The sequence below is a fragment of the Carassius carassius genome, chromosome 2 (genome assembly GCF_963082965.1).
Source record: "Carassius carassius chromosome 2, fCarCar2.1, whole genome shotgun sequence".
In the NCBI taxonomy this organism is placed as follows: domain Eukaryota; kingdom Metazoa; phylum Chordata; class Actinopteri; order Cypriniformes; family Cyprinidae; genus Carassius; species Carassius carassius.
In genome coordinates this window covers 44,574,922-44,595,125 of record NC_081756.1, presented here as the reverse complement: position 1 = coordinate 44,595,125, position 20,204 = coordinate 44,574,922, and the positions used below count along the sequence as shown (strand labels likewise).

Here is a 20,204-nt window from a genome sequence, read left to right as displayed (position 1 = left end):
CATTTACATATAAATATATCACCAAGGTTTTTTTTTTTAACTGTAACTTTTATTCACTTTCAGTCAAAAGAAGCGAACGCTGAAATTGCACGGGTTAAAGGAACATAATCGGTTTATATCATGGTTTTATTAGTACGAGTGAGATTTGTGTCCAGCTGTGTATGTCACGTGACTCGTGCTCCTGTTGCGCGCACTGACTGCGGGAGGAAGATCAGATGAAGATCAGTTTAACAGGCGCTCTGACATCTTTCACTGAGCTTATCATGATATCCCGGGACGAAATACTCAAACCCATCTGGTACGCCTTCACTGCTCTGGATGTAGACCGGAACGGGAAAGTATCCAAATCCCAGTTAAAGGTAAGCGAACTACTCGACTATCAACTAACTTTACAGAAATCACAGAGCTCAAGTTTTCGTGAATTCGTTCTCAAGATGCAAAGTCGTTTGTCCAATCAAAAAATAAATAAATAAATAAAAATCTAGATTTACCTCTGAAATTGATTTACTCGTAAGAGTTTTTCAGCTTTTAGACATATTCGCACAGACCAGACATCATAACCTAAAGTGAAAATCAATTTTCAGTTCTGCATCTCTTCTGCAGTCAATATTATTCTATTTCGATTCCGTGCTACTAAGTCCTGACAGTTGCATGAACATTAGGGCTATTTCTTTTTTCAGCTGATATTTACAGAAGATAATATGAAAGCAATGCACGGACTACTTGTTAACAAAATATTTGAATAATGCTTGATCAGTCTTGCAAGACTTTCTCAGGGGTGTATGCAGATGTGTGCGCACTGAAGTGGAGAAACTCAAGTAATATTTGATTTTAGATTATCACATTATGCAAAGTTGGATATTTCTTTTCAACTTGAAAGATACGAACGATCCCTTATCTTTAGTATTTTTCCATATCACACAATAAGAAAATCTAAATGATGACTAAATAAATATTTTTTCATTACTATATTCCCTTGGACTAAACTTTCAGTGTTGATTTATTTTTTTATCTTGTGCTAAAATATTTTTTTACAGATAATTTTACATGTCTACAAAACTCGTTTCAAGCTTTGAAGTGTAATAAGCATATATATTCAGTCAAGTGTGTCAACACTTCTGGTCATGCTTGATCTGTTTCGAGATTGCACCCAGGTGACAAGTTGTTGTCTATCTCTCTGTAGGTGCTGTCTCACAACCTGTGCACCATCCTGAGAATCCCTCATAACACTTCAGCCCTGGAGGAGCACTTTAAAGATGATGATGAAGGACCAGTGTCAACACAAGGATACATGCCCTTCCTGAACATGTGCATACTTGATAAGGTAATTAATACACGGTCTCTTATCAAAGTGCAGCCTTAGTGCTGTATTTCACTTTAACAGTGCTATGATGACTGTAACCAGATGACAATAATAGCATGATGTTCTATCCCACTATAAAGCCCTATCAGAAATGTCACTGAATGAAATACAGTATACATCCAGAGACAATTTATAAGAGACATGCCACTTCCTCAATCCTCAATACAACTATCTAAGGAAAACCCGTAACGGCAAAGATGGCGGTTGTATGCACATGTCCCGCCCCTCCTGCTGGAAAGCCAATCATCTGTTTTTAACAGTCAAGCCGGGAACGACTTGCCTAAAAGGACTTTGATACATCTAACCATCAGCATAGATGTTTATCATTTCCTCTGGAAGAAGGTTACACATTATATCTGGTGACTCACATAGACATATTCTGACAATAAGCAGGGTCCATATCTAGGAATCAAAATCTAATTGAAATTGGAAATAAAATAAATGGACTGTATGTACTGTATGTTAAGGCACAAAAGGTAAAAATGTATACTAAACAAATAAGTAGAAATGTCACTGATCATGTGACTTCAGATGCTCTTTAAACAGTCTGCTGCTGAAAAAAAAAATCCTGTCATTAAAGCAAAAGGGGAATGTTTACAAAATGCTAGCTCTGAAATGTATGTACATTTTTAGTTTAATTCAAGTTGCATAATTTGCTAAATAAAATATATTAATATGGAAAAATACAGATGTAGAAGCATCTTAACTAATGGTCTCAAACCTTTGAAGCCCACTGTACTATTTCATCAGTTAGGTCATTTATTATTTTTTTCAACACATTGGAAAATTCAGCACAAAGCACATCGGAAAACTGTCCAAAAAAAGTAAAAGTTTGTAAATACTAAAGATGATGAAATCTATTTTGCCATTTCCTTCTATATTTGAATGCAGTGGCGAAATACAGGAAATCTTTTTTTAATTTCAATGCTTGCTACATTTACATGTGGCTTGATAGATGCCATCTGACATGTACTTCTACATTCATTTCTATTTATAGATTAAACCTGTTAATGTTTTAACAAAGACTTGCAGGTTCTTAATGTTTGCTGCATGTGACCAAAGATTTATGTTGTACATGCAGACAATCCATGTCAGTTTTAACAAAGCTCTTGTTGTTTGGTTGAACATTGTTTTAGGGAACACTTTTTACATTTTAAATATTGGATTTAAATAAGCATATGTTGATATATCCTGTGGTGTGACATATTGCACGTTATTAAACAGATTTTTATTCATTATTATTAGGCTATGAATGAACGACTGTAGGGCAGGTCATGTCCATGGGCCATCACACATGCAGACTTGTTCCTTACATATTCATATTTATTTTATCTGTCTCCTATTGAAAATGGACGTCATTTCATAAGATTTAAGTGAGAGTTTAACATTTCATACTGTTTTAGGTGACAAATGCAGTTTAGCTTATACCTGTTGAGAAGATACTCCACAAGTTTGAGGTCTCGACTTGTAATCGTACCACCAGGGTTTGCCCCTGTTTTACCCCATTGTCTGTCTCTAGATATTTTGGCAAGTTTTCAAATTGTGGCTTCCAAAATACTGTAATCTGTAACTAAATCAAGCTGGTGCCACATCGGGTAAACACCCTCTGGCTCAGCCTGCTTCAGTAGCCACGCCCCAAACTCTCACTATTGGTTGAGCTGGAAAGAGATTGACAGATCTGAGCAGACCACTCTAAATGATTTGTTGGTGCCTGGGAAGCTCAGTTTTTAAAATTTTGGGGGAAATAAACCCATGAATGGCATACTGATAGCAAACAAACAATAAAATGGGTAAAGAGAATGTATGCCAACATTAAAAAAAAAAAATCTGGCAAACTTTACCTTTAAATTCCAAATTCAATGTAGGTTTCATGCTGATTTAAACTATAATTACTAAAGTATGTGTATATATACATATTCTCATACATACATATTCAGATTTGGGATTCTAAGGTATTTCTTATCTTGTCTGTAAATTGCATTTATTCACTGCAGTGTTGCTTATTTTTCCCATTTGACAGACAAAAACATTTATTTTTTCTTAAATAAAGTAAAACAATTTTAGGAATGTTTTTCTTAAGAAAAACACCCAAAGTTCATAGTTTGACATGTTGTGTATTGAGAAATGCTGTTGCCATCCTGTCAGCTCAAACCTGTTTGACCAATCTTCTCTTACTTGTCTTCAAGGTGTTTTCCTCCCTATAATTTCTCCCTACTGCATGTTTTTTGGTTGTTTGCCCCATGCTCTGGAAACCCTAGAGAATATAATGTGTGAAAATATCAACAGTTCCTGACATTAGATCAAAATTCTTCCCCATTCTGATGTTTGCTTTAAACAAGACCTGAACCTCTTGTCCATGTCTGCATGCTTTTTTATGCATTAACATAGATATATTGATTTTCATTGGCTAATATTACTGTTATTATTTGTCTTTCTGGAATATTTGATTCTGTTTCTTCAATCATGGCGTTCTTTGGTAAATACAGTATAATGACTCCTAAACGATAAAGTTACCCGTGTTCACAGATTTCCTTACTTGCCGCCTGATATGAAATTTCTGGAATCGAAAGCCTTGCAGTTAGGCAACATAAAACACACTTAATGCCTATGCATATGAATTCTGCAAAAAGATTTAAAATTGTAGCCCTAAATTAGGTTAATTTTGAGTGTTTTAATTGCAGATCCAAGCCAACTTTGACTTCAACGAGCTGAATAAAATGTGCTGGACTTTATCTGCACCAAAGCACATCAGTTGCAAACATCTGCTCATCTCTGGGGTTGATGGATTTAAGGTCTGGTGCATCTTCAACTATCTGTCTGAAGATAAATATCCACTGCAAATTGTCATAGAGGAGGTTGGTTATAGTACTTTTGCCATTTTTTATATCTTTTATCTTATTACATGATATCAAATGGAAATGACCCTGTATTCTGTACTGTAACAGCTCGAGTATTTCCTGCACAAGCTGTTTGCCGCAATGAGTTGCAGTTGGAACGAGTACAGGTTTGAAGAATACAAAATGCGGCTCAGTGCAAAGAAAAAACATCTGAATGCTTGGGAACTGATTGAGCTTATTGGCATGGGCCATTTCACCAAGGGCATAAACCCTCAGACTCTCTCCATGGGCATCAATGAGGTCTTTCAGGAGCTTGTGATGGATGTTATTAAGCAGGTGGGAGTCTGTGTCAGTTTATTTTAATACGGACAATCCAGATTTGTCTGTACATGACAGACAAGTGTTTAAAAATGATCAGTTAAATGAGTTGCACAAAGACCACTGACAAGCCAATGTAAATGTATAGCCGTGGCCAAAAGTTTTGAGAATTACATAAATATTGGAAATTGGAAAAGTTGCTGCTTAAGTTTTTATAATAGCAATTTGCGTACTTCAGAATGTTATGAAGAGTGATCAGATGAATTGCATAGTCCTGCTTTGCCATGAAAATTAACTTAATCCCAAAAAAACCATTCCACTGCATTTCATTGCTGTCATTAAAGGACCTGCTGAGATCATTTCAGTAATCGTCTTGTTAACTCAGGTGAGAATGTTGATGAGCACAAGGCTGGAGATCATTATGTCAGGCTGATTGGGTTAGAATGGCAGACTTGACATGTTAAAAGGAGGGTGATGCTTGAAATCATTGTTCTTCCATTGTTAACCATGGTGACCTGCAAAGAAACGCGTGCAGCCATCATTGCGTTGCATAAAAATGGCTTCACAGGCAAGGATATTGTGGCTACTAAGATTGCACCTAAATCAACAATTTATAGGATCATCAAGAACTTCAAGGAAAGAGGTTCAATTCTTGTAAAGAAGGCTTCAGGGCGTCCAAGAAAGTCCAGCAAGCGACAGGATCGTCTCCTAAAGAGGATTCAGATGCGGGATCGGAGTACCACCAGTGCAGAGCTTGCTCAGGAATGGCAGCAGGCAGGTGTGAGCGCATCTGCACGCACAGTGAGGCCAAGACTTTTGGAAGATGGCCAGGTGTCAAGAAGGGCAGCAAAGAAGCCACTTCTCTCCAAAAAAAAAACATCAGGGACAGATTGATCTTCTGCAGAAAGTAGAGTGAATGGAGTGCTGAGGACTGGGGCAAAGTCATATTCTCTGATGAAGCCCCTTTCCGATTGTTTGGGGCATCTGGAAAAAGGCTTGTCCGGAGAAGAAAAGGTGAGCGCTACCATCAGTCCTGTGTCATGCCAACAGTAAAGCATCCTGACGCCATTCATGTGTGGGGTTGCTTCTCATCCAAGGGAGTGGGCTCACTCACAATTCTGCCCAAAAACACAGCCATGAATAAAGAAAGGTACCAAAACACCCTCCAACAGCAACTTCTTCCAACAATCCAACAACAGTTTGGTGAAGAACAATGCATTTTCCAGCACGATGGAGCACCGTGCCATAAGGCAAAAGTGAGAACTAAGTGGCTCGGGGACCAGAATGTTGAAATTTTGGGTCCATGGTCTGGAAACTCCCCAGATCTTAATCCCATTGAGAACTTGTGGTCAATCCTCAAGAGAAGGGTGGACAAACAAAAACCCACTAATTCTGACTCCAAGAAGTGATTATGAAAGAATGGGTTGCTATAAGTCAGGCCCAGAAGTTGATTGAGAGCATGCCCAGTCGAATTGCAGAGGTCCTGAAAAAGAAGGGCCAACACTGCAAATACTGACTCTTTGCATAAATGTCATGTAATTGTCGATAAAAGCCTTTGAAACGTATAAAGTGCTTGTAATTATATTTCAGTACATCATAGAAACAACTGAAACAAAAATCTAAAAGCAGTTTAGCAGCAAACTTTTTGAAAACTAATATTTATGTAATTCTCAAAACTTTTGGCCACGACTGTACACTAGAATACTGGAGAAATAAACACATATCTCTTACAAATGAGTAACTTGCTGCTTTTTTTTTATTAAAAAAGGGCTATATGATGAAAAAAGGCCATAAGAGGAAGAACTGGACAGATCGGTGGTTTGAGCTCCATCTCAATTCTATGTCCTATTATGTGAGTGAAGACCTCGTAGAGCAGAAGGGATGCATTTCGCTTGATCGCAACTGCTGTGTTGAGGTAAAACCAGACCATTTGTTACAGTATTTCTACTAATCAATCATTTACACACCTTAATGTAATGGAAGCCTATTTCTGACACAGCTTATTATCTTACAATTTCATATCACGTCGATCCAACCCTTTATGATTTCTTATGAAAGCAGATGTTTAACAGAATGTTCAAGCTGCCCTTTTCCATACAATAAAAGTCAATGAATATTGGGAATGTCAAATGAAAACAAGCACCTAAATGTAAGATAAAAAATAGCCCATATGACTTATGCTCTAAATTGCAAGTCATATAATAGTGTTGTGAGAGGAAAAGGCCAAAACTGAAATGGGATAGTTCACCCAAAAATGGAAATTCCGAATCAGACTACGAATTAATTTATTGAACCACACTGGGAAATTATTTGTTACAAGTTGCAATGGAAAGTAGGTATATATATATATATATATATATATATATAATATTTGTAAAATGGCGCAGTTTTTTTAAAAATACACTTTTAACATTAATCAGTCAAGCTTTATAATAATCAAGTATTATTATTCAAGATTCAAACAACTTTATTTATCCCCGTAGGGCAATTCTGTTTTAGTCTACCAGTCGTATCAACAAGACAAGACAACACTTAATCCAGGATTTAGAAACACTGTCAGTAGTATCATATTGCATTTGGGTGCCAGAACAAGCAACAAATACACAGGCCACAATACTAAGTCTGAGCAGCGACCAACATTTGAGTAAATAAATTAATAAATAATAGTACAGAGGTTTGCGATGCCTGGACCTATCTAGTTGCCGCTATCAACAGTATTTAAAAACCTGATGGCAGAGGGGATACAAGAATTTGCATATCTGTTCGTTTTCCTTGTGGGGGCCAGGTATCGTCGTCCTGAGGGCATTAGACAAAATTCCTGCCTAAGAACATAGACAGGATAAATCATGACCTGTCTAGCCTTCTGGAGCACTTGTTTTTTCCAGTGGGAGCTCAGGTCTGTCAGGTGAACTCCAATGATCTTGGAGCAGATTTTAACAATACTGCTGAGGCTATTCTTGTCCATTAAACCAGCAGATGAAAGAAAATGTTAAAAATGTTAATTTTCCATCAATTAGGGAAACAATTTCATCTTTCAATATTTTCTCGAAAGTTTTCATCACGAGTGATGTTAGTGAAACTGGTCTGAATTGTTTCATTTCTCTTGGATTTTTAGATTTAGGGACAGGAATTATAATTGATGTTTTCCATATGGCAGGAATCTGACCACACATCTGAAAAAGTGTTGTAAACACCTCACTGAGCTGGTCCGCGCAACAACATAAAACGCGTCCACAGATGGAATCAGGGCCAGCAGCTTTACGTACGTTTAATTTCTTGAAAAGATTTGTGACATTACCTTGTGTTATCACTAGACCATTCTTTGGAACCAAAGATTCCCGCATTTTGGAGATATTATTCAGAAAATCAAACCTTTCAAAACGAGAAAAGAAAGAATTAAAGCCATTTGCCAAATCAGCATATTCCACACCCTTTCCATTAATGACCTGCTTGGTCTCACAGGAATACTGATTAATTGATGCCATGGATTTTATACCTGTCCAGGCTGCCCTAAGGTCCCCTCTACAATACAGACTTTCAATTTTATTTCTGTAATTCATTGTGGCCTTCCTTATTTCAACCTTAACTTCTCTAGAAGCTGCTTTTTTCTCCAGTGGGTTTCCTGAATAAAATATTCTTTTCATAAAAACATTGCCAGTCTGTACACTCGAAAGATGCCTGGAGAGAGGAGATGTTGGCCTCTGACCAAATTTTCACTGTCCTTTCCTCCAGCTCTAGGCGCCTGAAGAATGGTTTGTATACCGTATAAGTAATTAGAAGTAAATTTGATAACCATGTTTGAATGCATTTTAGTCATTTTTGACTGATCATTTTAACTTGAGAGGTGGTTGTTTTTTCTGTCATTTAATATTTTTGACAAAAAAAAAAAAAAATTGGGAAAAAAATAACAAAAATACTGATGGGATAATATTGATATGATATGATTAATGAGTAGCTGAATTCATGAATATTAATCAGGTTTTGTGCGTTCGCTTGGACTGATTTGCTGAAATTAAAACAGGGATGAGAATAGGTGAGCGCCAGCCAATGGGATTGCCGTTTGCGCATTAACTCCACCCACTACCGGAAAACCCGGCTGTTCTTAAAGGCTGGGGACTTCCATAGGAACGCCATTATTTTGACAGGAAAATACAACAAAGAATATTGTTTAAATGTAGCGAGTCAATTCACTCTCTCTCTCGCTCTCTCGCTCTCTCTCTCTCTCACTCTCTCTCTCTCTCTCTCTCTCTCACTCTCTCTCTCTCACTCTCTCTCTCTCACTCTCTCTCTCTCTCTCTCTCTCTCTCTCGGTCTCTGTGTGTGTGCGCTGGTGATTTGTGCGCCTTCACACTTAATACAGGTGCGCTGCGTATCCATTGAGATGAACGGAGAAATATCACAGATCGCTTGACGGAGAGTGAAACTCTGAAGCGCTCAGTCAGAGTGTTTGCGAGTGAAAATATATCTATACTTAGCCTCCAACTCACACACTGGCAATTATTCAACCCGTCAAAGCGGCTGGTTGGAGTCACTGTGTTACCCGCCACGAGCAAAATCGGCGGGTGTTAATGTCAAGCCCTGCTTACAGTACATTTATTCAAACCTAGTTGGCACCTCAAGATGCATGTTCGACAACATCATAAATTCTTTCATGTTTCATGTCTAATCACAGCTTGTTACATTTAAATATTTTGAAATGAATATAAAAAGAGAGCTACATTGGGAAAACATATAGGCTTGGAACAACATAATAGATTTTTGGGTGAACTGTCCCTTTAAATATCTAAATTGCTCTATCTTTGCAGTCCTTACCAGACAAGGATGGAAAGAAAAACCTCTTCGTTATAAAATGTGCTGAGAAAAGTTTTGAGATCAGTGCATCGGATAAAAAGACAAAACAAGAGTGGATTTATGGTATTAAATATCTATACACAAAGTTTACACTTTTGGCTGTGAAATATTTGTATATCCACAACCCCATGTGCTTAAATTTTACAGCCATCCAGGACTGCATCGTCCGCATAAGGCAGGGCCTTTCCTCCCCAAACCGAGAATCCAGACAGAAACGCAGGGAGCTGAGAAAGAGAGTGAAAGCTGAAAAGGAGGCCATGGAGAACAGAATGAGACAGCTGCAGTTGGCCAACGATATTAAGCAGGCCCAGCTGGAGGCCGTGACCAAGGTACCGTGGCCTTCCTTGAGTTATACAGATATAAGTTGCCTGCTAAAACGTTGTATTTCAAGCTGTTTTAGTAGTATCTCTATGGGAGATGTTGGATTAAAGGTACATGTAGTAGTTCTTTATCTAGTGGTAGCATTACTGTGTACTCCCATCTATCAACATGGATCAGCATAATCATCTCTGAGATTTATTTACATAACACGATACTAGTGAGTTTTAGAGAGTGATCCACACGATAATTAGACCTGTCTAACAAAAAAGAAGCAACATGGGCATCACTACTCAAGTCAGTAAATCCTTGTATTTTCCGTACCAATGTTTAAGCCAGCATTTTTTATAATTTCATGCCTCTTTGGCTGCTCAGGTCTGATTCTGCCATTGTCTCTGCTGATAAAGCATGACAAGAAGTGCATTCCAATGTCTAAATTTTAGCTTTCTGTATCACCAAACTAACTGCATATGCAAGCATAGGACATTCTGATGACTTTTTGTGCTCCAGGGTCACATACTGTATGTATTTCTTGTGTAAAACTTTAGAAATGAGCACCAGACTGAATGCCTTTAAAGATGTCATGAAATGCATTTTCAGATCTTTATGTCATGTTTCTGTAGGTTAGCTTATGAAGTAAATACATTTCATTTTTTGTAAAAGTGATCCTTTTCCATCCTCATTTTCAATCTCTGTCACAAACGCTTCATTTACCTCTTTCAGAAATCTGAGTAGATGCCCACTGCTGTGACTGTTGAACTTAATCACACTGTATCCATGCCCCGTGACGTATGTTTTAAAGCCTGCTGTAATAGAGCCGGATATGTTTGAGTCTGAGTACTGCTATAGCTTTCAATACAAGATATTTAGAAAAAATGGAAGCATGCTGAGAATAATTAGGAAAATTGTCTGTTGTGAAATGACACAAATGGAAACATTCTTGTTCAAGGCAAGGCAATTTATATCTAAAGCATACAATATACACACATATGTTACACAGCATGGGACGTCAAACCTTAAAAACTAATAATTAATAAATAAATTATAATAATAAAAAAGTTGGGTGGAAACAAGAGCTTATTTAAATCAGGGGATTTTTCTTTGATTTATTAAAGTCGCAGTACCCTTCTATTAAAACATCTTTTTCATCTTGTTCTCTTTTCACTTTTCACGTTCCCCTTTTGGTTAATTTTCACATTGTTTATAGCACACTATTAGTAACGTGTTAAAAAAGTTTCACATCCCTGTCTATATTTTTGTTCAACCGTTAATTTGTTATCATGTCACATTCTTGACTCTTGAAATCCTGTTTGAAAGTGAAAAGAAAGCTACAGAAGCTCTGTTAAAAAATCTGTTAAAATATGTTCAGACTGCTGTCAGAGCCATAGCGTTGTGGCTCTTCTCAGCTGTCCTGTCATTAAAATTTTTTTTTTTAATAAATAGAAAGACCAAAAATTGAACTTAACAAACAGATTTGCTTATACAAATTCTTCATGTTAGGGAACCTGCAAAAGAGCACTCCTGAGCAATGAAGCCACACTGTCTGTGTATGGGCGGTTTTGACAGTCACTAGTTCCTGTTTGATATTTTCAGTCTCAAGGGATAGTTCTTTCGTGAAGCTGTACTTTATCGCTTATCTGAACATCGCCTGTGTCAAAGCCACTAAACTTGGAAACGCTTGCACTGTACAAGCAATGATGATGAAAAAATGTGTACTAGACAACTTAGCAACATATTTTCCAAATAACATAAGCTGCACATTTATGCCTTTAAATAATCCTGAATGCCTTGCCCTCATGTGCTTCTACTGTAAGTGCATTATTGTAAATGTGCATTTGTTTAGTTTTTTTTACAACTGAGGAAAGAATTGAAATGCTTTTGTTGAAATCGATAGCGTGACTCTGAGTCTGGAACATTCTTTTACATAAACAGTGAAGGATGTCTAATTGTTATTTCATGTTTTTCTGATTCAGTCTTGCTCACAGAAACCTTTCATGCTGTCATTTTGTCTGTATATGGCAGAAACTGCAGGACACATCAGTCAGAGGTGATTTGGAGGAACAGAGAAGACTTCAGACCCAAATAGAGCTACTGGACCAATACAGACGAGACCTGGAGCAAGAGAAAATGGTAACGAAAACATTAACTTTGTCCCATTAACAAAGAAAGAAAAATGTGTCATTTCTGCAGTTAGGCTGTAAATGTGTGAAATCAAGCACAACACCAGTTCGCAGTTATGCTTATGTGATGCATATATGCAGTATGTGTGAAACAGGCCTGATTTAATGTAAAACTGCTTCTTAGGCTCGAATGCAGATGGAAGAGCAGGTGGCTGAAAAGGCCAGTGAAGTGGAGCAGTACTGGCAGCGTATGCAGGAACTGGAAGAAATGTACCGTCAACTGAAAAAGGCACTAGACGACGAGAGACAGGCAAAAGAGGATGAAGAAGCCCTGCGCAAACTGCAGGCAAGGTGACGGTGCACAGACACACAACATTCAGTATACACATCCAGTAGGCAATGTTTTGGGCCACCGCATTATGCAGAACATGTGTGTGCTTTATTTGCAGACTGCTACAACAGGAGGAACACAAGAGGCTTGAATTAGAGCAGATTCACCTGCAGCAGCAAGAACTCTTAACCCAGTCCCAGAAGGAAAAACAAGAGCTGGAAAGGGAGCGGGCCGAGAAGGAACGAGCCCTGCAGGCTGCACAGGAGCAGCTGGAGCTTCTCAGAAGACAGAGAGAAGGGGCGCAAGAGGAATACAAGGTAGCGGTTTCATACTGAAAAAGTGTGTTTAGGGTAGGGCTGCACAATTCATCGAAATTAAATCGCAAAGGCAATAAATCGCAATTAGGCAGAAGCTACGATTGTCATGCGTATGTTTCAGTGAAGCACAGTTCTGTGATCAGCAGTAAATCTCCATCCAAAGGCTAGAGGGCGCTCTCGTGCTGAAAATCCAAATATGAATATAATAAAGTATATCTAAAATGAAATGCTAATCGACATAGCCTTTATCACTGCTTAGAATACAATTAAATATTGTGTGCCTTAATTATCCTGTTTAAGAAGCCACATCATCTGGCGGATTTATTTCAAACACTCGACTGATGTATGAGTTTGGAGTAAAAACATCCAAGAATGCCGTTTTGGCCCAGATTTGGCCCATATCTGGCCCACATGGATTTCACGTTGGCCAGATGTGGGCCTGATCTGGGCCAACATTATGTTGCTGTCTGGGATGTTATTAAATGTGGTATTTTCACGTGCTCTCAGAGGGAGCAGCATTTACTACACAGAGACGTAGTTCACCGAGAAGATGCGCAAACAGTTGTCATTATCGCAAACCTTACAATTATATTGTCTGCGATTGTGAATGCAATTTTGCATAGCTATTAATCGCGCTGCCCTAGTTTAGGGATTTTTATAATGTTTTCTTCACAAATCAACATTCTTTTTTTCTAATATATTTTGCTTTCCGACATGTTTAATTTGCAGGGTTCCCACCCTTCTTGAAAGTACTTGAAATTCAGACATATGGATTCAAGGCCTGGAAAGTACTTGAAAACTAACATAGGTCCTTGAAAGTGCTTGAATTAAATTTGAAATCAGTTTTGTTTGTGCTGCTATTTTTTTAATTGTCCAATATGTGCTTCTGTCAAAAACAGAACTAAACATGGGAGGTAATCTGTTTGATCTCTGACGCGATCTTGTTTTTTTTAAATGTTGTCAATTTAAGTAGCACAAGAGAATGGCTAAAAAAATCAATCAAGACAAAGGTCTTCTTTATGATTTAAATTTTTTGTTTATGATAATTTAAGCAACGGTTTTTAAATAACGAAAGAATATGTAAATGTATGGTATTTGGGTTAAAAAGCGCCCCCGCTGTAGCGACTAAAGGCGCTGTGATTAACATGATAATTAATAGACTGCTGACTTTTCCATTTGTTGACATCATATTTAAAAACATGATATTAATAATGTTTACGCGCCGCGCATTTCACATGGATGATTATATATCTATAGCGCGGCAGCGTGGTCGTATTAGAGTTAGTGAAGGGAGACGTGAAAGACTGGACATCGCATTGGTTTCATATGGATTACTTTATTACTTATATTTGTTGTCGATAATACTTGCTTAGTCTAAAAGTAGACATGTCAAGATTTCTATAGAAATATCTCTCATATCTCTTTGTGGAGTATTTGTTGAGTTTCAGTTCATTTTAATGACGCATTTCTAAATGAAGATCACGCAGACCAAGGCTGCAGACAGCGCACTCTGTTTGTTTTCTTTATTTTATAAATGCACAAAGTTTTCTTATTATGTCTGTATACAAATAAAAGTAGACCCTTTACAGATTCGATTGATGTATTGCTCTTACCTGTACGATCAAAACTGAAAGTGCAATTTAAGTTCTTTTCGGCGATATGCCACAAAACGCCTATATGCATAGACTGAACAAAAAATATTTTTCATTTTTCAAAATGTGCAGAAAATAGTACAAACTCTGCTAAAGTGATTGTTTTGAACAAGTATTAGCTTAAACATGATTAAAAAAAAAAAAAAAAAATATATATATATATATATATATATATATATATATATATTGATTACCGAAATGTTATATTGTAATGTTATGTGTGTGTGTGTGTGTGTGTGTGTGTGTGTGTGTATGTACAGTCGTGGCCAAAAGTTTTGAGAATTACATAAATATTAGTTTTCAAAAAGTTTGCTGCTAAACTGCTTTTAGATCTTTGTTTCAGTTGTTTCTATGATGTACTGAAATATAATTACAAGCACTTCATACGTTTCAAAGGCTTTTATCGACAATTACATGACATTTATGCAAAGAGTCAGTATTTGCAGTGTTGGCCCTTCTTTTTCAGGACCTCTGCAATTCGACTGGGCATGCTCTCAATCAACTTCTGGGCCAAATCCTGACTGATAGCAACCCAATCTTTCATAATCACTTCTAGGAGTTTGTCAGAATTAGTGGGTTTTTGTTTGTCCACCCTTCTCTTGAGGATTGACCACAAGTTCTCAATGGGATTAAGATCTGGGGAGTTTCCAGGCCATGGACCCAAAATTTCAACATTCTGGTCCCCGAGCCACTTAGTTCTCACTTTTGCCTTATGGCACGGTGCTCCATCGTGCTGGAAAATGCATTGTTCTTCACCAAACTGTTGTTGGATTGTTGGAAGAAGTTGCTGTTGGAGGGTGTTTTGGTACCATTCTTTATTCATGGCTGTGTTTTTGGGCAGAATTGTGAGTGAGCTCACTCCCTTGGATGAGAAGCAACCCCACACATGAATGGCGTCAGGATGCTTTACTGTTGGCATGACACAGGACTGATGGTAGCGCTCACCTTTTCTTCTCCGGACAAGCCTTTTTCCAGATGCCCCAAACAATCGGAAAGGGGCTTCACCGGAGAATATGACTTTGCCCCAGTCCTCAGCAGTCCATTCACTCTACTTTCTGCAGAAGATCAATCTGTCCCTGATGTTTTTTTTGCCTGCTGCCATTCCTGAGCAAGCTCTGCACTGGTGGCACTCCGATCCTGCAGCTGAATCCTCTTTAGGAGATGATCCTGGCACTTGCTGGACTTTTTTGGACGCCCTGAAGCCTTCTTTACAAGAATTGAACCTCTTTCCTTGAAGTTCTTGATGATCCTATAAATTGTTGATTTAGGTGCAATCTTAGTAGCCACAATATCCTTGCCTGTGAAGCCATTTTTATGCAACGCAATGATGGCTGCACACGTTTCTTTGCAGGTCACCATGGTTAACAATGGAAGAACAATGATTTCAAGCATCACCCTCCTTTTAACATGTCAAGTCTGCCATTCTAACCCAATCAGCCTGACATAATGATCTCCAGCCTTGTGCTCATCAACATTCTCACCTGAGTTAACAAGACGATTACTGAAATGATCTCAGCAGGTCCTTTAATGACAGCAATGAAATGCAGTGGAAAGGTTTTTTTGGGATTAAGTTAATTTTCATGGCAAAGAAGGACTATGCAATTTATCTGATCACTCTTCATAACATTCTGGAGTACATGCAAATTGCTATTATAAAAACTTAAGCAGCAACTTTTCCAATTTCCAATATTTATGTAATTCTCAAAACTTTTGGCCACGACTGTATGTATGTATGTATGTGTGTAATTTCTGTCCTCCTCACTTTTGAAAAGATGGCTATGCCCCTGCACGTCTCTATTGAGTGAATGTGCAAATGTTTAATGTTAACAGGTTTTACTATGATATTAAAACAGTTAACAGCTTTTTTTTAAAAAAGCTGAGACAAATTAATTCTTAATTAAAAAAAAACTCTTTAAAAACCAGTGTAATGCATTTTTTATCAATATTTTAGAAACTGCATTTGAATATTACCATTATTGAATTTAATGGATTTCAAGTCCTTTAAACACGACTGTCTAAAACGGTTTAATTTTATAAAACCTACACATTCAAAACATCATTATTACTCTCACATTTCTTTATGTAAATATTACGTGTAAGTGAAATGGTAAGTACAGTAAGGACTTTCATGATGTTATGGGCTGGGGGTGTGAATTTCAAAGGTGCTTGATTTAATAAAATTATGCTTTAAAAAGTCCTTGCAAGTCTTTGAAACTGGTGTTCATGAAAGAGTGGGAACCCTGAATTTGGCTTCTTTTACTTACTAGCACAAATGTCCATCTCATTAGAGAGAACAGCCATTGAAAGTGTTGTTAGTTGTTGTTTCCTCTTTTATATGCTATAAACGTTAGCCTGAATGCCCTGTAAGTCGCTTTGGATAAAAGAATCTGCTAAATGCATACATTTTTATTTTTTTTAATTTAATAACTACTTCAGTTTTAAACTTAAAGATAACCCAGAAATGAAAACTGCTGAAAAATTACTCACCTTCATGTCATCCAAGATGTAGATGAGTATGTTTCTTCAACAGAATAGATTTGGAGAAATTTAGCATTTCAGCTCTTGCTCACCAGTGGATGCTCTGCAGTGAATGGGTGCCGTCAGACTGAGAGTCCAAACAGCTAATGAAAACATCACAACAACAAGTGATCCACACAACTACAGTCCATCAGTTAACATCTTATGAAGTGAAAAGCTGTATGTTTGTAAGAAACAAATCCATTCAAGGTGTTTTAATTCTAAACCATAACCCTTGATTTATGCATATTTCTCTCCTGATTCAGAGGAGAAGACTTTTTCACTGGAGAAAACAATATTATGGAAAGGGGACTTGTATTTTGTGTTAGTCACAAACATGCAGCTTCCCACTTCACTGGATTCATGTGTATTACTTGTGTAATATTGTGATGTTTTTATCAGCTGTTTGGACTCTCATTCTGACGGCACCCATTCACTGTAGAGTATCCATTGGTAAGCAAGAGATGTAATGCTAAATTTCTCCAAATCTGTTCTGATGAAGAAACAAACTCATCTACTTCTTTGATGACCTGAGGGTGAATACATTTTTAGCAAATTATACCTTTAAGGTAAATGATTAGAATTTCAGTGACTTTTATTGTTTTTCAGGTTGTTACAACGAAACTGGAACGGGCAGCTCACAAAACAAAGAATTGGACGCACAAAGTCTCTAATCATGAGGGCCTACTTCAAATCATTCAACCAGGTGACCCGAGTGTAAACTTTCTCAAATACCATTTATCAGATACCGTTCCCAAAAGCCCCAGATTCATGTTTTTTTATGTATTTCTCAGGCAACAAGGGTCCCACTAGAATGACCAACTGGGGACAAGCAGCGTTCACTGACACAGAGCTGAAAGAGATGGAGAGGATCTGGCAGGAGAACAAGAATAGGTCACATGATGAACAATAACATCTAAAACGTCCATTTCTTTTATTCGCGTATATTTATTTTGTATTTGCGTGGTAGTTGTCATCTTGACTACATCATGTACTCTTTTAATTAATTTTTATACTTCTGCATTGTTTTTGAAAACACATTTAGGAAATTAACATTACTATCATTTAACTTCAGTTATTTCAAGTGTGAAAAATAACTGCTCACAGGCAGTTGTGCTATCAATGCACCTGATTCCTACTGTGTCCAGTAGATGTCCTTGTTGATGCACAGATAAACACAGAGGACCGATTCAAAGCCGCATTTTCTGGAGACTAGAGTCACTAATAGACAAAAGATACTGTGTTGCTCTCAACAGAGCATATATAATCCATTTAACTCAACATTTGCCTTTTCACTTCAGCTTGTTTTAAAACATTTGAAAGAATAAATCACGTAGTTCATGATGGATTGATGTGGTTCATTTTGTCTTGAATCTCTTTGTCAACGAGGAATTATAAGTTAATTTTAATATATTTAGCTTTTTACATGTATGCATTTGACAGATGCTTTAGTTCAAAGAAACAGACAATGCATTCAAGGTATACATTTAATCAGTTCATGCATTTTCTGGGAATCTGGGAATTTCATCCCTCTGCTTTTCTGTATTCTGCGTTTCAGACAGACTGCCAGTCAGTGCATTGTAGATTGTAACTTGCAGAATGAGTTACTTTGCGCAAAACCCAAATCCTAAGAAACTAAAATCACATTTCTGTCTCACACACTTGTCTTGTACACACACATATTAATTAGATTTCCTGTTATCTCTCAGTTCTTCCAAAACTCAAGCTTACTGAAGCAACCTGAAGCACTCATAGACATTCTAAAGAACACTAAAGATTTTGTTGATTCATATCTATATTGTGAGGAAAAGAACTTTGATTTCAAACTCTGAATTAAATTAATAAAAATAAAAAAAGACAAGTAAACAGTCAGTAATTAAATAACAATGGATAAATGACAAGCAATGGCACAAAAAAATACAATAACACGATACCAACAAAATAAACAGTGCTTTAAGTTTTTCAGGTAGGCATAACAATAATATTCAGGTACAAAAATACCACAGAAACTGTGAATAATCTAAATCACTTTAAAATAACACTGGTTAGTCTTTAATGTATAAATAAAAAATAATGACAGACAGCAGCAGGTTTATTTAGGTTGGTGTCTCTTTAAGAGCTCATGCACGGATTTGTTTGTTTCTCCACTGTTTACATTCACTTAATTGCCTATATATAACGACAATTATTTGTATAAATCAACTGTTTAAGTGAATATTGTTTACGCCCAATAAGGTGCAACACAACTTCATTCGCTCTCATCTGCGGCTTTATGTGCGCACACTTTGGGTGTGAGATCACAGAAAGCATTTTCACTGTTTAAAATTGTAAGACTCAAAAGCATGTGCAAATGATACATTCCGTCATCTGTCCCGAGCGTCTTTTTATCCTGAGATATTTACGGGAATTTCCAGTGTAGTAAGTGTGGAAACTGAAACACCCGCCAGTTGTATCAAAAAACACCCCAAATTTTACCAACTCGCCTAAACCAAAACGCATTTTTTTTCTCAGTCTGACGTTACCAAAAGAAGCCCAATTGGACGGGAACCAACCCAAACTGGCAACACTGTGCAGGTTACATCTATCCACCAGTAGGGGGCGACAAAGTGACCTTCTTTATGAGTATATTCAAAATCATATATATCAACTATATCAAATGTTAATCGATGACGGGTTATAACAATTGATAGATGTAATAATAAAGTGATATATGCTGAAAAATACAGCACTACATAAAACTATCGCTTGACTTTTGACATTGTTTATAAGATTGATATTTATTGTATATTTAATACAAAAACAACTGTTTTTTAATATAGAGATGTTGATTAATATTAGAGCACTATATTATTATTGCATATATGCAAGTATTGTGTTTTAGTTAAATATCAGTTTGGCATTTGACCTCCTGATTGGTCAGTTTTTCTTTGTGATTATGGGAAGTGTAGCTCTTCACTGGTTATTCTGTTATTATACATAATTATTATTATTATTATTTTATAATTGTGAAATAGCAGTCACACTTTGGTGACTGCCAGTGAGTTCAGACAGTGAAGTTCATGAGTCGCATAATGATACAGTTGTTAGCAAGCGATTTGCAACCACACCGATTCCAGTTAATAGCTGTTAAAGGACTTGTTTACACCAAAATGAAAAATATGTCATCATTTACACACCCTCACGTCGTTCCAGACCTGCATGACTTACTTCTGGGGAATCTTTTTATCCATACATTGAATGGCTGTACAATGTTGTTTGGCCCCCAGCGTTTTATATATATATATATATATATAAAACGCTGGGGGCCAAACAACATTGTTTATATATATATTTAGTAAACAATCTTTTTAAGGCTGTGTTTGTCCAAAATGTTTGTATAGGTTAGTCTGGAGTAAGTCATTATGCTAGTAATAGATTCTGAAGTTTTTGGAAATTAAGCCTCTACAGTAGCAGAGGCATAATTAAATGTGCTGTATTAGCACATTTATAAAAAAAAAAAAAATCACAATATAACAATTTAATAGTTTTTTTTAACAATATAATAGTTTCAAATATTCAAGCTTGTCCCATGTAAATACCC

At 36.9% G+C, this 20,204-nt stretch overlaps 1 protein-coding gene across 1 annotated transcript; it reads left to right on the top strand.

Moving 5' to 3' along the window:
• Nucleotides 1-168: 168 nt before the first annotated feature.
• On the top strand, nucleotides 169-17,632 carry LOC132110591 (switch-associated protein 70-like). The gene is made up of 12 exons (XM_059517316.1): nucleotides 169-359; nucleotides 1,184-1,324; nucleotides 4,045-4,218; nucleotides 4,309-4,536; nucleotides 6,287-6,433; nucleotides 9,324-9,432; nucleotides 9,517-9,698; nucleotides 11,710-11,817; nucleotides 11,992-12,158; nucleotides 12,257-12,455; nucleotides 17,234-17,330; nucleotides 17,419-17,632. Exons 1-12 carry the CDS (start codon nucleotides 216-218, stop codon nucleotides 17,535-17,537), a joined length of 1,815 nt encoding a protein of 604 aa, XP_059373299.1. The 5' UTR covers nucleotides 169-215; the 3' UTR covers nucleotides 17,538-17,632.
• The last annotated feature ends 2,572 nt before the right edge of the window (nucleotides 17,633-20,204 follow it).